At 46.4% G+C, this 18,102-nt stretch overlaps 1 protein-coding gene across 9 annotated transcripts in view; it reads left to right on the top strand.

The window, feature by feature from the left end:
• The window catches only part of TMEM44 (transmembrane protein 44), a 450,231-nt gene that overhangs the window by 51,836 nt on the left and 380,293 nt on the right, over positions 1-18,102 (top strand). For 2 of the 9 annotated variants that reach the window (XM_069618573.1, XM_069618572.1), the window contains exon 1: positions 13,014-14,411. The exons of 1 other annotated variant lie outside the window; for it this stretch is intronic. In XM_069618573.1, the coding sequence (XP_069474674.1) occupies positions 14,230-14,411 (182 nt within the window). In that variant the 5' untranslated portion in view covers positions 13,014-14,229. Of the gene's footprint in view, positions 1-13,013; positions 14,412-18,102 lie in introns of those variants that run through there. 6 more of the 9 variants (XM_069618574.1, XM_069618571.1, XM_069618576.1 and 3 more) reach the window with 6 other exon arrangements.

Here is an 18,102-nt window from a genome sequence, read left to right as displayed (position 1 = left end):
ATCTTAGACCATGTATTGACTACAGAGCCATTAACGATATAACTGTAAAGAATCAATATCCATTACCATTAACAGTGTTCTGTTAGACCAATTGGGCTCATCGGTCATTTTCACAAAGCTAGATCTCCGAGGGGCATACAATCTGGTACGCATTTGTGAGGGTGACGAATGGAAAACTGCTTTCAAGACTCGATATGGACTTTATGAGTATCTTGTTATGCCATTCGGACTATGCAATGCCTCCGCTACTTTTTCAGTTTTTTATAAATGACATTTTTAGGGATATTCTAGACCAGTTTGTGGTCATCTATTTAGAAGATATCCTCATTTACTCCTCTTCACTCCAAGAGCACATACGTCATGTTAAGCAGACTACGAGAGCACAAATTGTTTGTGAAGGCTGAAAAGTGTGTGTTTCATACTCAAGAGGTAGAATTTTTGGGTTATGACATTACCAGTACCGGAGTACGTATGAGTAATTCTAAGGTTAAAGCCATTTTGAACTGGCCGACACCCAACAATACGAAAGCTTTGCAGTCCTTTCTAGGATTCGCCAATTTTTACCAGCGCTTTATCAAGTCCATCTTGCAGACGGTAGCACCGTTAACAGCCCTCACCAGTTATAAAGCGTCTTTTGTATGGAACAAAGAAGCACATAGGTCGTTTGAAACCTTGAAGGAGGCATTTACCACTGCTCATGTTTTACAACACCCTGATAGCGATCTACCATTTTTTGTAGAAGTGGATGCTTCTAATATTGCAGTAGGGGGCATCCTTTCTCAAATCTGTCCAGACAGTAATGAAGAGCACCCTGTGGCTTTTTTCTCACGCAAGCTCAATCCATATGAACGCAATTATACAGTGACGGAACGTGAACTCCTAGCGATCAAAGACGCTTTACAAGAGTGGCGCCATCATCTTTTAGGAGCCAAACATCCGGTGAGAATATATTCGGATCACCGGAACCTCCAAGCTTTCAAGACAATGAAATGTCTAACTGCACGTCAAGCCAGATGGCATGCATTCTTTTCTCAGTTTGATTTCCAGATTAACTATCGTCCTTCACGAGAAGTAATCAAAGCGGATGCATTGTCATCACGTTTGGGGACTGACAAAGTCAGAACAGAACCCCATTCTTTAGTGGCAAATCATGTGGTTTGTACCTGTTCTGCCCAGTCTTCATTAAAACATGATTTCCAGGAGTGGGTATTGCATCACCCGCAGGAAGTACAATCACAAAATTTGGATATCCAAAAAGGTCTCCCGTTCATGCAAGGGCTCTTGTACCTTCCTACTGAAGACATTTGTTCCAGAGCCACACGTTGGGGACATGATTCAGTTATGGCGGCTCATCCAGGACGAAAGAAGACTATTGAGCTACTGAAACAATGGTGTTGGTGGCCTACCACGTCCAGAGACATGATCGACTATGTCAATTCATGTTCTGTATGCACCCAGTGCACAAATCGGCCTGGCAATCCCATGGGGTTGATGCAAAAACTACCCGTACCTCATAAACCATGGTATATGATTTCTATGTATTTCGTGGTGGAGTTGCCAATAGAACGTGGTTTTAACACCATACGGGTTGTAGTGGATTACTTTACCAAACTTGCCCTGTTCATACCATGTAAGGGCTTGCCTACTGCTGCTGTACTAGCAGATCTATTTTTACGACATGTTTTTCGCTTTTTCGGCTTACCATCCATCATCATACCTGACAGAGGCTCTCAGTTTTCTTCACATTTTTGGAAGGCGCTTACTTCTGCTCTGCTGATTGATTACAGAATGTCCAGCTCTTTTCATCCTCAAACGGATGGCCAAACTAAAAGAACTAATAATACCATGGAACAGTATTTACGATGCCTGTGTTTGCAGTATCAGTCCGATTGGTTGTCTATGTTACCAGCAGCAGAGTTTGCGTACAACAATTCTCGGCATTCATCTATCGGTACTACTCCATTTTTTGCTCTTTATGGTCAACATCCCAGGTCCATGCCATTGGATCTGGACCTGACATCGGACAATCTGGCATCCAACTGCACTTTGAGAGATTTAACATTATTGCATACAAGAGTACAACAACAATTGGTCCGTTCTCAGAGGACTACCAAACGTTACGCTGATGCCAAGAGAACATCTGCACCCGTATATCGGGTTGGGATGAAAGTTTGGTTATCTGCAAAAAATTTGAAAATTCCTGGCAAGAAAAAACTCCTTCCACGGTTCATTGGTCTGTTTGTCATTAACCGAATTATCAATCCTGTAGCTGTTGGTTTGGAGCTACCTACTCGATGGAGAGTACATCCCGTATTTCATGTTTCTTTGATCAAACCATGTGATGCAAAAACCAGATTGCCTGTTCGACCTTTAGCTGTTAAGGTTAGAGGTTCTGAGGAATATGAGGTGAAATCGATCATGGATATGAGATTACGTCAGGGCAAACCTTACTATTTGATTGACTGGAAAGGTTATGGCCCTGAGGACCGGACATGGGAACCACCGGAAAACATTCATGCTCCATTATTACTTCGAAGGTTCCATGCAAGAAGGGGTGTGGAGAGGCCTTTGGGGGATGGTATTGTCATGCACTCAACTGTGAGGTATGGTAGCAAGAATCCTTACGCCTTTAGAACGGCGGCCAAACCGTTTTATACCAAATGGAGACTGTTCGCCAAACTTCCTGCTAAACGATACTGAAGATCTGCGTTGAATCACATGATTAGTCATGTATCCAGGGCACGTATTTAGGTCCTTTCCTCAGAACGCTCTGGGCTTCTGATTGAAGTTTGTTCCTCGCGTTCCATGCAGTCACTCCCGAACGGAATTCCTTAATCTTTCTGTAGTATCCTGTTTTGCCATTTCAGACTTTGTCTTCCTGGCGGCTTTCACCTGCTACTCCTCGTGTTCGCCTTTGAACGCGAAGGTCTCTACCAGTCGCGTGCATTCCCAGAGCACATTCATTATATGCAGCGGCTTCCCTGCCGACGGCATCGGCTTTCATCTGTATCTGCGTGTGTTTGCCTGTTTCCACGTGAAGGATTCTACCGGCTGCGTGCAGTTCCAAAGCACGTTCATGGGGCGGTTTCCCTGCCGGCCTCATTGTCTTCAAGTTCCCTGTCACCCACATACTACCGGCGGCTTTCCTCACGGGACGACTTCAGCTACTTTCCTTGAACTCTCAGCTGCAGGTACTTCTACGCGGCAGTCTTGACAGGGGCTGTTCCAACCGCGGAGGTGGTTTCTGTTCATTTAAGGTACAAGACTGTATGTCAGTAATAATGTCCTAATAGGACTCTCCATGTTAAAGTTTGCTCCAGTGGGTGAAACTGCCTGACAACCCAGTGGGGTCTTTAAGTTCATATTTTTTGTTGTGTTACCACTGGAGAATATTAGTTTGGACTCATTAAGTCTTCAGGGGTGAATAACGTACTGCACCTTAGTGAGAATCTAACAATATATCATGTCAGAGAATGATGTTATGTGCATTGAACAATGAACGCTATCCAGACTGCACCATCCCGACTCTAGTTCAGCCCTCGTTCCGTTCGGGATTAGCTTCCTACTAACCTTCCCTTCCTTGTCGTGGTCTTCCTTTTTGGATTCATTTGGAGCTCCTGGTTTTTCACATTCCTCAAGTCATCTAATCAATTAAGGTTATTGCAAAATTTAAGTGACTATTAGGATATTCCCAGTGGAGGTTCTGTTATTTACCCATTGTTTTCTTGCAACAGATTGGGGGCTGTGCATAGTTATTCATCCTTTGAAGTGATTCTTCACTCTGGCTGTAAATTACTTCAGGCAGTGAATGGAATCATTAGAAATTATTCTTCCTTGAGGATTCGTCACTGAAGGTTGAGAAGAAAAGACTAGAGCCTTCGTGTATCCTTTTCTTATCATACACGTATCCTTTTGTGGTTGTAGTATTCAGTGAATATTGGGTGGCATGTCACATAGGCTGCGCGTTATCTTATGTCACAGTGGATGTTGTAATGTCTGTCCTGACAGGGGTGTGAGACCGTCCTCATTTTGCCATATTGGGGTCTGGGTATCAGTTTGGTCATCAAGAGTTATACTGGTTTGTCCATGAAGGGTTCCAATGGGATGGTCAGGTAATGATGGGTCATGGGAGATAGTGTCCATAGATGTGGGCCAATGTCCAGATTACTACCTTCTCTTCGGTGATATAGTGGGGTTAGCATAAATCAGGTAACACTCATATGACTATCACTGCAAAATGAGGACGTCTCACACCCCTGTCAGGACAGACATTACAACACCCACTGTGACATAAGATAACACGCAACCTATGACTGCAACCCTAGGAGACCCTGAAGAACCAGGCCAACTTGTCGTGGGTTACAGCCCATGACCTTGAATTGATTTTATCACAGAAAGCACTATCCCCATGCCGTAGTACAACAGACAAACCAACGTGGTATCACCCACAAGGACCAAGACTCGATTGACCAATGCAACCAATAATGCGCATCCGTTGATACTGTAATAACCAGTAATACATGCCCACATTGGATCACTTTAGTTTACTACAAATACATGCAATTACTTGCATTATGCTGACAGTTCGCTAAATTCAACTACACCATTATTGGCATACAGGAATCACTGCCTTTAGTTAGGCTCCCATAGTACAACATGCCCGAAACGAACCGGGGCGCCACAGCCGCACTCAGCGCTGCTAACAACCAATTGGAAGGCACAGCCCATCAAGCAATAGGGTGGCCGGCCTTGGACCAATGGACACTCATCTAACAAACATATAATGCCAAACTATTGCACTCCTCAATTGTAGCTGAACTTGAAGGCAGCAAGACATAAATCAAGAGGTAAGATGCTCTCCTAGCTCACGCACAGCATAATTTGGTTTAATTTAACTTCACTAAATATAAATACAGGCGCACCACGCAACCCAGTCACCCCCCACTTGGAAACCCTGTCGTCACCCTCGACCCAGTGTTGGCTTTGTCACGCCACATGGCACTTTTTGACTTAATTTAGCTTAACTTAATATAAATACAGGCGCACCACGCAACTCAGTCACCCCGCACTTGGAAACCCTGTCGTCACCCTCGACCCAGTGTTAGCCTTGTCACGCCACATGGCTAACTCCCAAATAACAAAGAAATAGTGGATGGATAGGGACTTAGACACCCACGGCACCTCACTCCAGGAACTCAATTAAATGGGAATGTATAAGCAACCTTGTACACTATTTAAATCAAAACGCCCGTGCACACTGAAAAAAGCACATGGAACCCTTCCTACTACTGTCAGCTTGTTGGGGGCTTGGAGGAAAAGCCTGCAGGCACCAAGGCTCTCAACAAATACACCATCTGCACGCCACGGCCAACTCGCAATTAAAAGGACAGGCACTGTGTAAAACTCCTTAGGAGTAATATCATATGTACCCAAGCACCGGCGTTCCAATGATCAGAACCCGCACAAATATAGCCCAGCACGGCAAGATCACGGCAAGATCACCTAGATCACGGCCATCATTATATGAGCCAGCACTAAGTAAACTGCATGCATCCACGGCCCATTAAGCACCCAGACCCTTCCCACAACAGCCGCTCCAGGCCAGTAAGGGAAGGGTCCCAGGGCACCAGTGCCTCAACTGTATTTAACATCGCCCAAAATGGAACCCAACTGGGCAAAACACTGCTATTGTTACTGCACAATGGAGATAAGTGACACCAATGGGACCTGACCCACGCAATCATGTCTTTTAAATAATGCTATTAGCTCAACCATTGGGCATGAACTACTCATAATGGTTTGCCTTAACTCCTTATTCATAGGTATTGACCTCCACCAATCAGGCACTGGGCGGACCGAGCCCTGACCTTTGCAACTACTTAGTAACTAACTGACCTGCCTGCAACAAGCAGGAACCTAGACAATCCCTCTGAACTAACTACCAGGTGAGATCCCTCACACTGACTCAATCATTACCCAACACCCCAAACCAATTAGGACCATTGCCAACCAAACTTACGGAAATGTCTTCTTTTCTCTCCCTTAACATGTACTAAATACTGTTTATTGATTATTGTGTGTTTTTTTACTGCCAAATGTATGAATCAACTTTCAAATTACAATGAATCTGTACACATATCTAAATCACTGGGAATTAAATCACCCACACACAATATGTTCAAACACGAATGTCACATGATCTCAACACAATCACGAATGGTGAATAAACCAATTTGGGGACCACCTTGTCACCAAATATGTATCCAATCCTTATGTATTCTAAAAATTATGAATGGTAGCCTAGAAAAAGATCTGTTAGGTTGAAACACGTGTCAGCACCACCTGTTATGTCATCAATTGTTGAAATCAAGAGAATAAAAGATTGGAATAAATGAAAATCACAAACCTTGTGGAACTACATTTTTCAAACGCCGAAAAAGGCATTGGGGTAAATCCAAGCATAAGCAATTGCACACGCGGGAATGAGTGGGAACTACAACAATTTTCTCTCGATACACACAATAGGCACCACGAGCACGGGCCTTTTTACAAGTTTTCACCAACTGGCTGCTAGTGCAACGGCAACTAAGATGGAGGGCGCGGCAAACCCATGGTCCCTGGTGCTCTTAACGCCACTCATTATGGATCTGCCTTCTGGGATTGTGTCAAATGTCTTGTGGATTTTAGGCAGGAAATAAAGGGTGGGCATGATGGGATAGGTGATTTTAAGGTATCTGAATTTATCATCTCTGACGAGTCCCTTGGTTAGATAATGCTCCAAAAGTTGTTCATGTTCTGCTAGCATATTTGTCCTCTGAATTCCTTGAGTTCTGTATAGCCGCCTGGTGTGTTAAGGTGGTTCTCTGCCATTTTGACATAGTATTCTTTGTTCATGACCACGATGTTACCACCCTTATCTGCTTCCTTTATGATGATGGTGTCTTTGTTGCGTAGTAGCTTCAAGGTGGTCAGTTCTGCTTTGGTGATGTTGTCGTTATTGGTCCGATTGTGGCCCTTCTGGTCTTCTAGTTAATGCAGATCATTGATGACAGCTTGTTGGAATATATCAATGTAGTTATCTGCAAACAGCTGCAGTGTAAATCTTGATTTATTTTTCAATTCATGGATGTTCATGGCCATGTTTTCTATTGCGAGTTCTGCCATGCAATCTTTTTTGCTGATGGTATTTTCCTCTAGTGTGGTTAGTACATATATATTCTCCAAGTCACCTATAGTCAGGGTGCTTGGTTGTTTGGCTTCCTCTTGTGGCCTGTAAATTGTCTGTTTAGTTGCAAAGAGTTTTTTCAAATTGAGTCATCGTGTGAACTTAAAGAGCTCGATCTGTATGTCCACAAAATTGTTGCTGCTTGATGGCGAAAAAGAAAGGCCCTTGTTGAGCACTTCTATTTCCGTAAGAGTTAGTTCTTTGTTAGAGAGATTAATTACTAGATTTTGTTGCTCCCCAGTCCTTGTTGTTTCTGAGATTGAGATCTTGTTCGTCTTTGATCTATTTCTTCTTCTATTTCTCTTCCGTTGTTTGTCAATTCTTCCGCCTCTCTTTCTTCTGATGGGATTCCCGTATTTGTTGGTGGTACTGCAAATCTTACAATTTTCCTTGGCTGAGGTTTGATGCAGTTTGCTTTTTTGTGTCTTTTGATTTGATTGGCCATCAGTTGCTTTTTCACTTTGATCTGATCTTTCTTCAGCATCGCTATCGATCTCCGAGCTGCCTGGTGAGCTATTAGGTGTACTATCTTTAGATTTTGGTTTGTCCATCGGGCATATTTAGTTATCTTCACGATAGTCTTTGTCGTCCCTAAAGAATTTGTGTAACTTTCTCATTTTTACCTCATCTTGATGGGTTTTAAGGATTTTATACATTGTTTTGTAATTGTTCTCCTTGGTTGTGGTTGGTGTATTGTATTCTTCTATATCTTTTTGACCTCATCAATTAGCATAACAAGTCTTTCATGTTTCCTTTTAACATGTTCTATTAGTAGACAAATCATAGAAGTTGATCCTTGAATCAGATTTTTCTCCCATTCGTCTGCATCAGCTTCTTGCGGGTCATCAAAATCCGGGAAGATTAGAATCCTTAGCCCTCTTGGGATTTTCTTTTGTTCCGCATATTCTTGCATGGCTGTCTTTTCCCAGAATTTGCTTATTTCTTTTCTTGAGAGTTTTTCCAATCTCATGAATTTTTGCTTTCGATCTTCTTGAGTGTTTGTATTTTTGAAAGCACTGTCCGTCGATCCACTTGGTGCAGATAACACTCTGATGTCTTCTGTTCTTGACAAATATTAGGCCATGCTTAGCGGTAGAGCTGGAACACTGGTGGCGCCCTAGTGTTAGCGAGATTCTGTATTGGAGCTCTAGGTATGGAACCTTCCTTGCTATGCTCTCATGTTGTGTTGTCCTTTTCCCTGGAGCAAGGTCACAGGATGTGTTTTCAAGGTGAAGCATATCCTTGCTGACTGCACAAATTCCCCCTCCCCATGTAAAAACTCTCATTATGGTGTATTTGCTCCCTAACGGCAGTAAAAAATGTCATGCTACATTAAAAAAATTGCCTTACAGGCTGCACAAAGGCCCCCATACCAATGTAAAAACACTTAGGTTGTCTTTCGTCCTAACACCAGTCATGCAATGCAATGCTGAAAACAGGTCCTCGCTGGCTAGCCGGTAAGATAGTTTAGGGGGTTGAGTGTTTACTGTTGCAATCCTAGTGTGATTCGCATGTTCAAATCCCAGCAAGGTCAACTCATAAATGAGTACCAACTTCGGTTGGGTGAAATTGTATGTAACCATGCTCTCTGTACAGAGCTTTCAAGAAAGCGCTAAATAAAATGTAAGTACACAAATCCCCCCATATTAGAACGCTCGTGCTGTATTTACCCTGTAATGCCAGTAAAAATGTCATGTCACAGTAAAAAGAATTGCCTTGCGGGCTTCACAAATGCCCCCCACCCCTCCATGAAAGAACACTTTTGTTGCCTTTGACCTTAACACCAGCAACAACAACAACAACAAAAACATGCCAAGCCACAGTAAGGAAACATGCCCTCCCCCATGTAAGAACACTCATCATGTTATCTTTGCCCTTAATGTGATTACAAAATCCCATCACACAGTTGGACCCAGACAGCCCAAGTGTTGTCCCCTCCACCCAAGCCAACCCCACCGTCACATAACACTCAAGTTGGCTTTGCCCAAAAACGGCAGTAAAACACGCCATGCTCCTGTCAAAAAATGTTTATGCGCCACTGCCCCTCCACAGGCCCCAGAGCCCCCAGAGAGCGTGCAACCACACACAGACAAACACACACCCCCCAGTCACCCACCCATGCAGCATAGCTGGCGTTTACACGAGAACCCAGAACATTTACACTGCACTCTCATTCACACGCACAGTTGCACTCATGTACACCATTCACACTGCATTCATGTGTGCATTTGCAGACACCCCTTCGCATACATTCACCCACTTACACCTTCACATGCATGCATGCATACATACATTCATGCATACAATCCTTGCATACAAACAAGCAAAAACATGTTAGCTAACGCTAATTGGCATCATGGGCCATGTAAAAGATGAGGTGTCTACTGATATCCCTTGGACAGGCTTTTGTTTACTGCCTCTACGTTTTCTGTTGCCAGCCGTCACGTTAATGGCTGTTCTTTCACATCGGAGAGCAGTGCGTTTGCCTACTTTTAAAGTAAGCAGGGGCGCCGAGTAGCCGCCCTCCCCTCCACCCCCCGCAGAAGGAAGACAGGGCTGCGCCCCCCACGGCCGGAGAGAAGAGACGCAGTATGGATGGCCCTTTGTTCCATCCATACTGTGTGTCTCTCTCTGGCGGCCCGGGTACAAGTCGGGGAAAAACGATGTTTAGAAATTGTGGGACAGATGCTAAGCAAGAGGCTCTTGCTTTGCATCTGTCCCAATTTCTAAAAATCGTTTTGGGTTGGGTATACTTCTACATCTGTGCACCTGGGTGAACAGATGGTACACCCAACCCAGAAGGATTTTTAGAAATGGAGGCACAGATGCAAAACACGTCTGTCCCTCAATTTCTAAAAATCGTTTTGGGTTGGGTGTATTTGTACATCTGTGCACCCCTGTTGGCAAGTGGGGTGCACAGATGTAGAGGTACACCCAACCCAAAACGATTTTTAGAAATGGAGGTACAGATGCAAAACGAGGGCGGGTGCAGAGCGCAGGGGCATGGAGAGGGCAAATGAGACTGTTTGCATGACTCTCAGTGCGCACGTGGTGAGGGTGAATGCGATGGACGGGGAGCGGAGGCGTATGAGCCAGCACTTTCTAGTAGAGCTGCCATATTTGAAATGGGGCAGTGCTGGTACTCCTCAGTTAGCTGGCTATACTCGGGATAGTACTGCTGTAACAGGGCTTCTATAATTGTTGAATCTTCTCAGTGATAATACTATGCTTTTGTTGAGGCAATGCTAGTTCATCTTAGTGGGGCTGCTATACTTTTGATGGGACAACATCAGCACCTCTCAGTTGAGCTGCTACACTCTTATTGACAAGGCCCCAGCACTTCTCAACAGATGTATTTATTTTTATTTTAATTGGTTATTAATATTGCGTGTACTACCCAGAGGTTTCTAAGCGCGGACTGAGGGAGTGAACCTGTGTTGCGCGGACCGAGGGAGCGAACCTGTGTTGTGCGGACCGAGGGAGTGAACCTGTGTTGCGCGGACCGAGGGATCGAACCTGTGTTGCTCTGTGTCATCTTGCTTCCAAGGCGAGCATGTTGCCCCTGAGCTATCCTTCCGATACTCTACAGATCTGAAGTACATTTAATGATACAGAACCAGAACTATTGAGCAAGTCTGTCATCATCAGAATAACTCAACACTGTTGTGGTTATACAAGAGCTCATGTATTTAAAGGGATGGAATTACTCAGAATTTAGCAGCACTATTCAATAACCCAAAGTTCTTAAGCATAGTTAATGTGAAAATACTACACTTCTCACCGTTGGGACAGTACTGCCACTTCTCACAGAGGCTTCTACACCTTTTATGGGGCAGCACTGATCCAGCCTACTGCTCACATGCTCAGAATTGTCATTTCTCAGCAGGACTGCAACACTATACCATTGTGTTCTGTATGTTGAGTGCTTCTTCACCACCAATGTGGATTCATGGCTCTCTCCCAGTGCCTAAATAGTAGATCTGTCTACATTCAATTGGCAACAGGCATGTCCGGAGCTGCCTGCTGTCCATAAGCTGCCGCTCAGGATGTTGGGAGCCGTCATGGTGCAAGGGATAGAAGGCTCGAGCCTGTCCGATAGCAGAATCAGCAGGGTCTTAAAACCTGCTCACTCCTTCTGGAGGGGCCATGGGGCAAAATGAGCCTGATCCCACACACAGGGGGTTGTTTCCCCTTTATCTCTCCTGAATAAAAGAATGAGCTCTCTCAGACACAAGTTATCACCCCTGCACACACATTGAATGAATATGGTATGGATCTATAGATCCAGTAAACTAGAGTGACAATTCAGAGTGTTTTAACAGAAATATAATTGTCTTCCCAGATGGGAGACTGACTCCATTAATATACATGGGGTCACTGAGGTGACCAAGAGTGAAACTGTACATTCAGTTGTGAGATTACCAGCAACGGTTGATACTATGCTCCAAGGAGTGAGGTGCCCACTCAATATATCGCACTGTTTATAGGTGTGAGACCCATCCAGAATGCTTGCCCAAAGAGCCTTGCCCAGAGTTTCACACTGAAGAAGTGAGCATGTGATCCGGGGTCTGCAGCCCACACACACGCAGGGGATTCCCATGCTCCCACTAGCGAGATTTGCACCAAATTAGTGAGATTGTGCTCCAAGGTAGGAGGCACCCGCACAGTCTTTGCTCTGACGTTTGACACACTCACAGGATGGGGCGGCATTTCGATCTCCCATCCTAGTTGTGTTGCTCTGCCTTTTGAGGGCTACTACAACCTGGATGATTATAGAGGGGTGGAGTAGGGGCAGTGATGGCCTACTGGAATGCAACTCGAAGGCTTAAATCTCCTTCTTACTTGACTTTAGTATATGCAGTACATGCTAGCCAATGTTTCCACCGTTCTGCGCTGCGCGCGCCTCCACCCCCCCCGCGCGTCGTTGCACCAAGTTGGCGACTACATGCAAATTTGTGGTCCTATAACTGCCAGTGATGTCACTTCCTGTATTTCCCCCCCACCCCCCCGGGAAATTCATAAGTCGGCTCCCTTGAAAGTAAGTAATTACACCCTTTGCGGTGTGAGAAATGTGACAGCTTCTTGTGTCAGAGTCCAGGCTGGGTGTCACAGGAGAGTGATGTCTTGTCAGGGACGGATTGGGCCAAAAAATTGGCTTGGGCACCAATGAAAAATTGGCCCACAGTTGCAAATGGCAATTCATTCCTTTTGTGACACTGTCTGAATAGTGCCCAAGGGGGAAGTTTTTGATAAAATGTGATGCAAATTGTGCATTTGAAAAAATATTCAGCAGCACTGGTCAAAACTACTAGCCGCATGCTTAAGTGACTTACAAAAAAGACCAGGGGCTAAAGCCGCCCCCCGGCCCTCCCTCCCACGCCCCCCCCCCACGCCCCTGGCGGCGCATGGGGCAATCGTAGCTGCACAGTGCCATAGGGCATGGGATTCCGGCTATCCTGCCTTTTTAGCCTACACCACTTTGCATTCTGGGAGATGTAGTTGTGATTCGATCAGCCACATGTGCGCCTCGTTTATTAAAAATTATAGTGCCCCAGAGGGAGGAAAATAGTTAATGCTTTTCTAAATAAACGTTCTGTGTCCTTGACACGGGCTGGGCTCGCAGTTGTGAGAGGGGCCCCCGCCCTGTCCTGTGGGTGTTCTTAAGTCTCGCCCATCTGTTTCGGGCTGTTTGTATTGCAGGCGGGACCGCGGTGTCTCCTCCTTTGTGGCAGGTATTCACAGAGATCAGAAATTAACATTTTCAGGTAGAGCAGGTGGGGTAAAGCGCAGGAATGCGGCTCGACCAGATTAAGAATGTAACTTCACGCTCTGAGCCACTGCAAGGGCAATTACTCACACCAGGAAATCGGGAGAGCAAGGGACAGGGCATCTCGTGCCCCTCTGCCATCCTTCCAGGCTCAACCGCACCCCCTCCTTGACTAAACCCACCGCTCCCTCTGCGAGGCAGGCCCGCCCACGCCCTCCGGCTGTACCACGCTGGGAGGGGTGCTGGCCTCGGCGTCCCCAAACACCACAGGAATGGCTTCAGGAGAAAAGACAGGTCGGAAACTCTGAGAGAAGGTGGCCACCTGCGGGAGTTCCGGTGACCAGCCGAAGAGGCGTGTCCCTCCACGCAGGTGAGCTGGCCCTGGACTCTCCTCGGGGACCCCTCGCCCACCTGCGCAACCCCAAGGCCCCCCCCCCCCCCCCGTGCAGCCGATTTACAGGAGAGTGCCTTTCTCACCGCCTCCACCTGCGCCCGAAGTGCCTGTCGGTGGGCGGGGTTAATTCTAAGTGGACTAACACCCTGGGCTTCTAGGTGCTGTCCAACAAACTCATGCAGGCCTCGTTAACAGCGCCTAGAAACGAGGCTCACATGGCACCGAAGAAGAATCAAGAGCAAGTGGAGCGCATCGCAGCCATGTCACCAGGTGCACAAACACCCCTATGAGACGAGCACCAAGGCGCCCAAAGGTCGAAGACGCCTGCGTTACGTGATGATTGGATGTGAGGAGTCCAGGAACGGATCGAGTGCCTGAAAGATTAGGCCAACATCCGGCATCGTGGGCCCCAACAGCGTGGCCCCTACGTGCTGGAGAATCTTCAACCACCTGTAGCGGAAAATATACCCGCGACTTGGCACCTACATCGACAACATAGCACCTAGAAGGCAGGTGTCCAAACGCAATACGTACAGCAGTCTCTGCATGTTGAGCGCTTGGATGCGGCCTTTAGCAGGCGTGACATCATCGACATAGCGCATAGTAGGAAGACGGACACCAAGAACCACTCGCACATCAACGGAGACCACGCATCATAGCACCTAGAAGTCAGCTATATGAGAACCCGCGTACACACAGCAGCATGGTCTGCTGCAACCCAGCAGTGTGAGTTTAGATGACGTGGGTCTAATGGCACGGTGTCTCCAATCAGCGACACCAGCATACGCAAAACAATATAGCTGATAATTGTAAAAAAAAAAATCATCGCCAGGTAGCCCAGCGATGGGGTTCTCGTCGACTGGTGCCCCCGAGAACTGGACTGGTGACCCCGGAGGAGAGCAGCTTGGATCCCGGTCCCTGTGGAGCTGGGACTATCTGACGAAATGTTTCGCCGAAGAGAAAGTATGCGCCTCCTTCGGCCTCTGGGCGCTGGCCTCCCTGCTCTGGATCACCTCGCATGCGCTGTAAATATACACTTTTTATTATTATTACTGGGCTTTGGGTGTGGGTCCGTCCGTCCGTGGTGTGCGCCTAATGTCCTGCTTGTTCGCGCCTGTGTTTCAGAGGCTATGGAAAAAAAAAAAAAGCGCTTGGGCGACTTTTCCTTCCCAGCACTCGCTCTGCTCTGTATGAGGTGTGTGATGTCTGCCGGATGTACCGCTCTTGCCCTCCCTCACCCGTACCGCCGACTCATACGATTCAAGGAACACGTGCGCCCTATAGACGGTTCTGGAAGCGGGGCCAAAGAGTGCATTACTATCGCCATCATTTGCTGTGCGCGCTAAAAGGGCCTCCCCACCATTTCTGTTGCCACCGCTCAGGACAATTTCTAGAGCATTGTGCCTCATCAAGAGTTGGGAGCTAACCCCGGCGGTATTACTGCCGGGGCTGTTAGCCCTCCCGCCGCCACCCCCCCCCCCCTCAGCGCTATTAGCACCGGATCACAGGTTTGGCTGAACGGTAAGTACCCATTGGGCCCATTCAGGAATTTCCCATTCCCCATTGGGCCCAATGGGGAATATTCAGCGCTATTACCACCGGTGGTATTACTACCAACGGTAATATTGCAAAAAATCTGCAAAATTGCAGGGGATTTGCCCTCAGCTCAGACCTGGGGGAAAATCCACCAAGCCCGTGATTTGGTGGACCCTTAAATGCAGCAGTAATAGCGTTACCGCCAAATGTAAGGGTTACTGCCAAACTCGTGATGGGCCCCATATTGCCCCAGAGTAAAATACAAAAATGCCCCCTCATATCAGTCAGAGCCTTTATTCGACTTTAAGTCATAAAGGCATATATATATACGAGCAACCATAAAATGACATAAAAACAAAATCTAAACTGAGTGATCCTAGAAGCAAATATTTAGGACAGTATATCAAGCTTTAAACAGTGTTACCTCCAAGCAACAACAGCGTGGACTATATGATACATCTACCAATTACAATATTGTAATAACATCCAGAATAATCAAATGCTCAAGATTTAGAAACTCTTAACCATAATTCATAAAAATGTACCGTAAGAAAAAGAGAGAAAAAAAGTTTGCATCCGTTTATAAAAACAAAAAAGATGCCTTTTTAAAGCATAACTGTAAAGCATTTTTTGGTAGCGCGTACACTGTACATATCATAGGAGTGGATAACCCGTGCCATATGGAGCCAAGCCCAATGAAGGTGTTTGGCAATAACGTAAACGGCGTTAACGCCTTCTGAATAGCTTATAGCCGGGTGGACTCTACGGATATTGGCCAAGTTAGACAATGGTTTCCGTTGCTTATTTCTCACAACCTTGTAACCCTTAGAAAATGAAGCACCGGCTCCGTGAACCAGGCCGATTCTTGCCGTCACGCCATCCCGTTTCCTAGTAAAATTAGCTACATTTAAGCGGTGACCTTAGCTTTACGTAAAGTGCTCCGTGCGAGACGTGGGTTAATAATATCCAGATATTGTTCAAAACTAAAATTCATTTGGCAAAAAAGTTACTCCGGGCCCTTGCTCAATTCATTGTCGCACCATCTACCTTCTGGACAGGCAAGAGCAGCGCTCTTAACCCCAGCAGCACTTGACCTATCAATAGATGCAGGGTTAATCCAAAAGGTGCTTTATTCTAAATCATTAAGAAGTTTCTAAACATGCACCATCCACAGGAGTCCCTTCCCACTTCAAGCTCACAACATGTGAGAGCGCTGATCTATATCTAGGAAGGGCTGGGCGAAGCCCATAGCCTCACCCAGTATACTACTGGTCTTACGCCCACCACATCGCCCAGTGGGGCAAGGTCAGTTTCCAGATGATAGGAGAATTTGGGCTGCTTAATGGGAGCATGAGCAAATTCCTTTAAAAATGTATTCCCAGCCACGGCTGGAGCTTCAATATTAATATAGCCCCAAATATCTGCACCCTACAAGGCAGAGGACCTTGCCAGTGACTATGAATTTCAAGGGCTGGCTCTACCATGGCCAGAGAAGACTCTTTTAGCCACCCCACTATACTTGCCAAGAATAGCCCACGCTTTACCCAATTGAGCAGCGCACACGCCAGTCTCTGCAAATCTAACGCCTCGATAGTCCTAAATTACGACCTGTTCAAGTTTGCAACCATTCGCACAGATGTTCATTTTCTGGGGTCTGGAACATTTTCGTCCACATACCAGGGATTTGGTCTTTCCTCTGATTAACTGCTGAACCCATATGCATGCAACTTGTGTTGGCCGACCCCTTACCCTCGCCCGTAAATAATTTGGCTCTCACAAATTGTGACATTTTGTCAAGTGTTGGCAATAAAAGGCCGTAGGATTTTATCGTGCAGATATCATTATGGGAATAACAATAATCACATATCAGATAATAGTATCATACTTTTGGGCACTGGGTCCTCAGGTTACCCCCTCGAGCCCGTGCCGCCTTTCTTGTCCCACAACTTGTTGTGGACACCGTACAGTGCCCTGTATCTCTTTCCTTTGTTCTTCTCCCTTTTTTGTAGTGTGGGAGGGTTTTGTGGTAAAGAATCAAAGAATGGAAGACGCTGAGTGAACAGCGAACCTCCTGTTTGTTTGGGTCCCCATTCAGGGTCCACAAACAGATTGTGTTTTCTTAGAGCATGCGGCTCTTATTTATAAGACCCAGGGGAGCCCTGGGTCTTTGATGTGCATAGTGGTGGGGGCTGTGATCCAGCCCCAATGCCGGTGTAGCCGACTGTCTGGCCCCCTGAGGGGGAGCAGGTCTTTGGACCTGTGTCCTGCCTGACTGTTGGCTTCTCTTAGGTGCTTAGCACCTTGTTGCTTAGAGGCAGGGTGAGGTGATTGTTCACACTTCACCCTTCCTTGGCTTTGTCAGACCGAGACTGTGTCTCTGACCCTGTAGGGGAGAGGAGCAGGCATGGGGGTTGGGCTGCCCCTTTCCTGGCCTGCTGAATGGTAACATCAGTTACCCTGCCTCCGGCGACCCTGCGGCATTGCCCATAACTGCTGAACCCATATGCATGCAACTTGTGTTGGCAGACCCCTTACCCTCACCCGTAAATAATTTGGCTCACACAAATTTTGTCAAGTATTGACAATAAAAGGCCGTAGGATTTTATTGTGCAGATATGGTTATGGGAATAACAATAATCACATATCAGATAATAGTATCATACTTTTGGGCACCGGGTCCTGAGGTTACCCTCCTCAGGCCTGTGCCGCCACACACGGGCAGGTTGCCGGCTGACCGTGTTCCCCCGAAAGTATCTCTTAGTGACAACCCCTGGAGGCTAGGGTTGCTGACATTTCTCGAAAATGTTCCATGCCTTGGTTTGATAAGTGAGTGCCGTCTTTGAGGAAAAGGTCCGGGTTTCCCAGGGTAATGGCCGGATGCTTTATGAAGCCCAGGCCTCTTGCTATACAGAATTTTTCTAGCCCCTGAGTTTCCTTCTGGAAATGTCTACTGCTTTGTAACAGGTGGCCCCTGCCATTTCTTTCTGGGTAGGATGGCCGAGAAATATATTTCTGTTTCCCTCCAGTTGTGTGAAATGCCCGCTAGGGAGGAGCAAATTTCCTTGGAGAAAAGTGTGGTTACCGGGCCATTGCCCCCTAGGTGTATTATCAAGAATTCTGGCGGATCTCTGTATGCGACCAGCTCTGCTAGTGTTTCGTGGATGTCGGCCTAGTGAAGGC

The sequence above is a fragment of the Ambystoma mexicanum genome, chromosome 10 (genome assembly GCF_040938575.1).
Source record: "Ambystoma mexicanum isolate Mex_15411 chromosome 10, UKY_AmexF1_1, whole genome shotgun sequence".
Classification (NCBI taxonomy): Eukaryota; Metazoa; Chordata; class Amphibia; order Caudata; family Ambystomatidae; genus Ambystoma; species Ambystoma mexicanum.
This window is presented reverse-complemented; position numbering and strand designations above follow the sequence as displayed.